General features: G+C 46.8%; 1 protein-coding gene across 1 annotated transcript; it reads right to left on the bottom strand.

Annotated features, from left to right (window-relative positions):
* Window positions 1-243: 243 nt before the first annotated feature.
* Window positions 244-1,525, bottom strand: LOC147519898 (uncharacterized). The gene is made up of 5 exons (XM_086594208.1): window positions 1,109-1,525; window positions 850-1,020; window positions 606-755; window positions 500-516; window positions 244-447 (listed from the first exon to the last, which is right to left on the bottom strand). The coding sequence occupies exons 1-5, from the start codon at window positions 1,304-1,306 to the stop codon at window positions 354-356; spliced, it is 630 nt and encodes a 209-aa protein (XP_086450334.1). The 5' UTR covers window positions 1,307-1,525; the 3' UTR covers window positions 244-353.
* Between the last annotated feature and the right edge of the window lie 6,584 nt (window positions 1,526-8,109).

Raw genomic sequence — 8,109 nt, 5'->3', positions numbered from 1 at the left:
GTTGTCCAGAAGGACTACTCTTCACTTCTATCCTTCACAGTGAAAGACATTAACAGGCACAATTACAAAGTTAATGTCATTAGGAGCTGAAATGGATGGTCCCATCAAATATGAGATCCATAGAAAGGTAACATTCACATTTATTAATTCAATAGTCATTAATAAATTCTCGTTGGTTGGAGAATTTGATAGTCCAACCTTTCTTGGTTGGCTTGCAGGTTGCAGCAGTAAAGTGCATGGATGGGCACATGTTGGGCCTCTATGAGCCTTCATGATAAGATTAAAAGACTTTGCGCCAATAAGTAGGCAACTTTAATTTTGAACTGACGAGGTGAGATCTTCTATTGTTTCTTTCAAACAGGAAACACATGAGAAACTGCTCCATTCTGTGGGTTCCCCTGAAAAATGGATATCGTTTGTTTGTCCAAATCAAGTAGAGTGTAGGACCTGAAATTTTTTGGCATTTAGAAGAGTTTGTAAGAAGCTTACTCTTAAGTGCTTATGGGGAGAAAGGGTCTTGAGAAAATAATAATCTATGATTTGAGTTAGATTAGAAAGGTAATTTGTTTCAGAAATGCACCCGTAGCTAGTGGGAAACATTTTACCAGCCATTGTGAGAGTAAAATGTTACCTTCCATGTATATGGGATATTGCTTGTCGTTTGTATCTCCAAGCAGTGAAAGAAAATTGGCGTTAGATTTTTTAGGTAGCTGGGCTACTCTTCTTTGCCTGTTCATAGAGTTCTCGTCTTGTGTCTTTCAGGAAACAATACCCATGGTTAAAATAAAAATTCAATTCTACATTTGTCCATGATTAATTTTCTACTTATACATGAAAAATACTGCTTACCTGCTGCACTTGAAGGTGGAGATACATGTTTGCATGGAAAAAAGGTGTGCTACCAACTGATAGAACAGACATGCGCTTCCTTGATGCAGTTTCCACATTCAAGAGTTTTCGTGTCTTCATGTCAATAAGATTATAGCTGTGGCCCACTGAAGCTTCTGCTGAATGAATCCGCTGGACATCCATAAATTGAGACAGACGTTTACAGGCAAACATCACAGTAAAATGTCAAAATGAGAATGGAAAGGCATCAAGTCCGTACGCTTAATGAATCATCAAGGGTAGTTGCTTCAAGCAGGTCTCTAGAAACAAAGTTCCTTCCGATTCCGCCGACCATGATCTCTTCTTCAGTTGGAGGTACAGAATTAAGTGTAAAAGCCTGCAGAACGGGGACATAGTTGTTATGCTTCAGGTAAGACTTGTAGTGCCATAGTTGTTGACAAGCAGATATACTAGCCATATTTACCAAGCCATTACTGTTGAATCCAAATGCACAGCTTGGGAGTTCCCCTGCATATGTGTAAGTTGTGAAGGACAGTCCACTAGGCAGTCTTGCTTTGATCAGATAGCTGCAGTCCCATAGTTATTGAATAATCTCTTAGGACATGAAACTCTGTTAATTGGTAAAACAGAGTAATGTGTTGTATAACTGACACAACTCTAGAGAACTAAAAAGACAAAGTCCGACTGATTGTTCAACTTTGATGGAACAGGTTGAATACTACATGTTACATATGAAGTAGAAGTGTCACTTCAGTTTCTTTACAAAGATCAAAGTGAGAATGAATTAGAGCATTACGTGTGCCCAACCAAAGCGACATTGGCAAATCAGTTACGACAAGAATATCTGAACAGTCATCTGAGGTGTCAGTATGTGTTGTCGGCTCTTTCTTTGGAAGAAATGGTAGTATCTCCTTCCAAAAGTTCTAGTATTAATTGAACCAGAAAACCTCAAATATAAGAGCAGGCATGGAAACATATCACCATTAGGTTAAGTAGATATACAATGAACATTACATTAAGAACCGGCACAGCACTCCTGTAAAGGAGCGTTTTAGTTTTCTCCTGATTATAGTAGAAGAGGTCGAGATGGGTTTGGACTTTGGATGGGACCGAGGTCGCTGTGAGCGAACTGCCTACGTATCTTCTCTTGTTTTTCCTTTTGTTGGGGAGAGAAGAATCAGGGTCAGTCCGCGTAGTTCCATGGAGTGGTATTTATAGGATTCTGGGGGTGGAGATCCTTCAGACACGTGTATCCTTAGTGTACAAATGTAGGGTAAAGATCGTGAATGAGTGCTGGAGTGGTTTTGGTGTGAGTCATACTCTGATTGGGAGTTGGCGCGGTAGTCCCTATTTCCCGGTGGTGGGTCATGCAAATAAGATTTTGGCAATGATTACATCTGATGGGGCGTTAAATCTCACGGCCAAGTGTTAAATCTTGAAGTATCTTCGTTCGTATTACCACCTACTTGTAAAATTAGTCGCGAAGATCGGTCTTGGAGGTCGATCGTTGAGGTAAACAGTGCTTCGTCGCGCAAAACACACTTACTTGTAAGGAGTTGCTCCTGGTCGGTCTTGGAGGTCGATCGTTGAAAGGTCGCCAGTGCCGTCTGCAATGTTCCTTAGTGGGGATATTGCTCCCCACACGACCCCTCTCCGATTAGAATGGCCGGGTTCATCACCGAGGCGATCTGGCGAGAAGACCTTAACACTTGGGTGAAGCATGGCGAGCTATGGAAGATTACATTTGGGATGCGGTGAGTTGGAAACCGGCGGGAAAGAAATTTTTAGCGTGTTCTTTGTACGCACGGATGAAATCATAAGCGGTTGGAAAAAGGAATCGTGTCGCCCTTGGTATTCGGAAGTCGAGGAAAAACGGTTCCTTGGACCGTGTGTAGGCTATATCATATGCGTAATCATAACTTCTTAGGGAACCCGAGCGGCGGTTGTGCAAAATCAAAATTAGAGGCAACCAAAAGGCATTTCGGGGTTTCTTCTTCCGCGAAAAAAAAACGGCGCCGGGCTTCGGTGGAGTGCTTATTCTTTGTTTGCTTTTCATTTTAAGCTTTGCTTTCTTCTCGTTCGAGTAGGGTTTATTAAGTTGGTAGGTCGGTGTTAGGTTATAGGGTTTAGGGTTTGGTGATTCGAGAATAAGGTGATATTACAATGTCGGATTACGATGACACTTTCGTTAGGAAGAGGTGCGGGAGGTTTCAGCGAAGTGCTGGAGAGTATGAAGAAGAGGATGAGGATTCGTTGGCTGTTGGTGATGATCGGTTGTAGTGGAAGAAAAGAAGTTAGGGTAGAGGAGGTTAATAGCCGATCCGGGTCGAGGATGAGGATGAGCTGGCTAAATCGCGATGCAGTGAGGAGGGATGGCCGGCCAGTGACCCACCCCAAGAGTCAGAATCGGTAGCCGGTAGCGTTTCTGAGCTTGCGGCGTATGTGATTAATGTGCGACACGGAAATATACGAACCTAGGTTGAGTGAAAATGTTAAGTAGTGAAGGTCTGAAGCCTCGAATGGTGGAGTAATCATATGTGAAGGTCGGTGAGGCGTTCATGCGCGACTACCGTTCTCGAAATTAGTTTGTGACTTCTTGAGTTATTGTGGGAAGTCTCCATGTCGATTCGTTGGCAACACACGCGACTATTCAGGGTGTTCAATCTGTTAAATCACGAGTGGGGAATTCCACATAGGTGTAATCGACATAATAGAGCATTACGTAATGAGGCGATGCAGTAATCTGAACTTTAGCTTGCAAACCATGCCGGCTGTTAACGTGCTTGATGGTGTAAGCAATGAGGCCTGGGCGAGGAGGCGGCTGTTGTTAGTGGGCAACTCTTACGCGATGGATGTAGGTTCGCGAACTAGGATGTGTAGTCTAGCGGTGGGTAGGATTGTCTTCCCTCTTGTTGCGTTAGTGGGTGAGCCACCGCTTTCGTCTAACCGGGTTCATCTCTTTGTTTTGTTTGCGAGATATTCACAATGGGACTCGAATCGATCATTAGGGAGATAGAAAGGTTCGCCGGGTTGAGTCGGGAACAAAAGCGAGCTAAGCTTCGAGTTTGCTCATTTCTTTGAGGAAAAGGAGGTGTTGCGATCCGGGAGAAGAGGAAGGTGCAAAAGGAAGCGAGCTCTAAAGTCGGACGGGCGAAGGGGTGATGGAAGAAGCGTCAAGTGATCGATAACATCGAGGATCGAGACCGGTAGCGCCTCGGCGGCGTCTGTTGTGGAGGCTGCGGGAAAATAGTTCGAGCTTTTATCCCGGAGGGCCCGACCATTGATGCTCCAATGGAGTTAGGCTATGGTTTTTATTTGCTCCTCCCGGGGGTAGGTCGGAGAAGAGGAGAAATTGAAAGCGAGAGCGGAGGGAGCTCGAATGGCTAAAGTGATCGACATGCCTTAGGGAGGGCTCGAGTGGAGGAGGTGTTGCTAGCGGTGGCCGAGTCGGGGCGTCTGGCCGAGTCATGGACTTAGCCACCTTCGGTCGCGGGATCTAGTCCGCCTCGACAAGGGCGGGAACCCGATCCGTTAGTGAAAGCGAAAGGCCCGTAAAGCCCGAGTGGAAAAGGTTGTGAGTGGCGATGGCCGAGGCCCAATTATTGTGTACCGGACGAAAACACGGGGCGGCCGGCTATAAAAGCGCCGCAATTGCAGCGGCTTAGTCGAAAGGTAGCGGCTTTGTTCTTTGGAACAGTCATCGCCTGGATGGGAACCGCAAAGAATTGGATGAGAAGGGGCTAAGCGGATACCATACGTCGGATGGAAATCGCGAATGTCCGGCACGTAGAATTATCGTCCGTTAGTATAGCATGTTAACCTCTATTCGTTGCTTTGATCCGTTTTGTGTGTGCCTTGTGGCAGCTTTGTCCCGGTTCCAAAAGTTGAAAGAGATTGCGCGATTATTTGAAAACGGATAAAGTCCGTCTTTGAAGTTGGTGAAGAGCTGAAAACGTCACGACGCGGCCAAGATGGAGCGTGATGAGCTCGAGGGTCCGCGAAGGCTCATGAAGCTTTGACTCTGTCGAAGATCTTTGAAAAGACACCGGCCGAAGATCTGAAGCGAAAGTTAGAAGGGCCGGAAGGTAACGTTAGCGTTCGTGCCCTGGAAAATTGGGAGGTGAACGATTATACCCTGCTGACCGAAGAAAATTGCTCGGGGCGCTACTAAAGCGCGGCGATCGATCTGAATCTTGACTCACGGAGATCTGGAAATGGAGTACAAAGCTTTGAAGGAGGAACATGCACGCTTTACGTCCCGCACCACGCTGGAACAAGTGAGGAGACGTCGATTAGGGCGATTAAGGTCTTCCTTGATCATACCGAAACCGTGGTGTCGGAAATTGGCCGCTGCACTTTGATCTTGTTGATGAGTTTAAACCGGACGCGGGATATCGATCGAAGTGGAAGGAAAGCTCTTTGAGGTTGATGAAGCGTTTGAGCATGGCTTAATCGATCCGTGGTGCCCGTGGAGGGCGAAATTTTAATTTTATTTTTGTTTCTTGTCGGCTTATATCTTTGTGATACAATAGAACGGGTTTCTGGGGTAACCCGGGCGCTTCGTTTTCTTGTGTTGTTATTACTATACTCTTGAGCAAAATTTGGTACCCGTGCTAATTCGGGTAACCATCGATGTTGGTATTTGTGTAGCGGGTTGGATTTCTGAGTAGTCTCGAAGAACTTCGGCTAAACAACGATCGAATGAAAACCGGGTAAACCCAGTTCCTTGTTTTCATCGCGGTCTTTGGCTATTTGTTTTGCTTTGTGTGCTTGACTTCGTTTGCTTGATCATAGCTGATTGTGATTAGATCTGCGCATAATAACGTGGTAGGTGCATTCGCGGTGACCACTTAGTCTGGCGATGACCGGTAAGCGTGGATGAAAGCGTCCCGGCTGTTGGGTTATACCGCCCGAGGCGTTGTTCCGTGCGATTTATTCGGTCGCGGCAACCCGGAAGTGTTGCTTCCGCGTCGTGTGACACGATGTAGGGAGGTGAGGTTCGGGGACATAATGATGGCGGCGGATGGCGTTTGGCGTCTCCAAGGCAATTATGAGGCTCTTAGGAAAAGGCGTTTCCTAAGGAATATAAACCAGTTCTTTACATACCATCAAGGTATTTGGCCATCGTTGAGTCTGGCGCTCTCTCTGTCTTCTTAAGCTCTACCCTATCTCGCCCGTGCTCTGCTTTTCTTGCTTCTTCACCAGGTACGTGATTCCTTCTTTGTAAATGTTATTCTGTTTTGAGAAATACCTAGAGTAAGTGTTAACCGGAAGCGCCAAATAACTTTGCTGCTAGGTTGGGATGGCTAGATGTCGTGCGTTTGTGAGAGAAACGTCGCCACTATCAATGGAGGAGATGGAGTTTGAGCCTCATGTTCATGGCGATCGGGGAAGAGAAAGGTTCGCGAGGAGAAGCGAAAGGGTCATAAACGACCCGAGGAGAGATAGTCGCTCTGGCGGGCGGCATTGTATTCCATTCGCCACGGCAGTGGGTGAAAACTACTGGTCGTTTAGGCCGAAACCAACGAGTTGGGGCAAATTAAGCCCCGATTCAGGGTGAGAGTTCGGCCCGCCATGTAAGGATGTGGGGTGAATTCTACTACCTGGGAAGGCGGGGAAGAAGCGGATGGTAAAACGCTTCGGATCTGTAGCTTCCACTCGGCTCCCATAGCGACTAAGCGTTCAAGGGATTGTGCTAGATGGTGATAAAGCAGGGTTGAGGGGCGAGGACATGGGGACACTCTTGGGGACGATGGATATGGCCGCTTGTTTGGTGAGTTCACGATAGCTTAAGGCGCCATTGTCGACTTTCAATAGAGTCCGTGGTCTAACCGTGTTCATCACGGTTTCTTGCGGGGTATGATAAAAGGCGAAAGATCTTTGTCTGGCGTTCGAGACTAATGGGAACCCGCGCCGTGGAGCTGGGGTTGATCACGAGCTGCGTGGGGGTGACAAGAAGAAACTAGAAGTGATGTCCACCAAATTACCCGGAACGCGTATCTAGCCGGAAACTTGGTGATCGCGGGATGTGGATCGGATGTGGTAATTTGAATTGGCGGTTGTATTTGCTTATCGCGAAGAAATGTCGAAGGTGGCGCCAGAAAGCGAAGAAGATAATATCTTGAAGCTGTATAAGCCTATGCGCTCTGACCCGAAAATGATATTGGTGAGGTCATTTCGACATACCGCTTCGACTAAGCGCAGCCAGGAAGACAAGCATGTCATTCGCGAAATTGATAAGGTGATCGTCATCGACTCTGTCGGTCGTAAGTTGTGAGTATAGTCTACATTCCTCTCTCTTATCGAGAGCAAACAATAGAGTTTTGTTTTCGGGCTTGCACGAAGCGATTCGCCTTTTGTTCGAGGACCGGTTTCCGCTTCCGGCGGTTCTATATTTTGTTTATTTTGTATGAGGCGCCGATTTGGATTTTACGGGTAGTCCCAGCAGATCGGTGGGCATATCTATTGCAATGCTTGGTCGAATATTGTTATTGGTTGTATTTAACTGCATGCATGTTATGTGTTCTGTATGATGCATGTAAATAGCTGCGATAAATTGGAGAGGCTAAGGAGTATTTGCTCGCGTGGAGAGCGTTCCTCGCTTTAGTCGATCCTAGAAATATAGGTCCTCGGCGTTACAAGAATTGGAGAGGCATAGCTGTGAGCTCCCCGAGAAATATGCGCTTTCGGCGTTACAAGAATTGGCGTTCTGCTCACAGAGCTGCGATTTAGTCGATCCTAGAAATATAGGTCCTCGGCGTTACAAGAATTGGAGAGCTATGTAGCCCTGTGAGCTCCTAGATGCGCTTTCGGTAGGCGTTCTCGCTTTAGTCGATCCTAGAAATATAGGTCCTCGGCGTTACAAGAATTGGAGAGGCTATGTAGCCGTGAGCTCGAGAGAGGCTATCGCTTTCGGAGAGCGTTCTGGCGTTCTTTTAGTCGATCCTAGAAATATAGGTCCTCGGCGTTACAAGAATTGGAGGCTATGTAGCCCGTGAGCTCACGAGAGCTGTGCGCTTTCGGCCGAGGCGTTCTCGCTTTAGTCGATCCTAGAAATATAGGTCCTCGGCGTTACAAGAATTGAGAGGCTATGTAGCGTGAGCTCCCGAGAATGCGCTTTCGGTGAGGCGTTCTCCGCTTTAGTCGATCCTAGAAATATAGGTCCTCGACGTTACAAGAATTGGAGAGGCTATGTAGCCCATGAGCTCCTGAGAGCTGTCTGCTCGCTGAGAGCGTTCTCGCTTTAGTCGATCCTAGAAA

The sequence above is a fragment of the Coptis chinensis genome, chromosome 2 (genome assembly GCF_015680905.1).
Source record: "Coptis chinensis isolate HL-2020 chromosome 2, ASM1568090v1, whole genome shotgun sequence".
NCBI classification, from domain to species: Eukaryota; Viridiplantae; Streptophyta; class Magnoliopsida; order Ranunculales; family Ranunculaceae; genus Coptis; species Coptis chinensis.
Note: the sequence above shows the minus strand (reverse complement) of the source record. Positions and strands in the feature narration are given on the sequence as shown.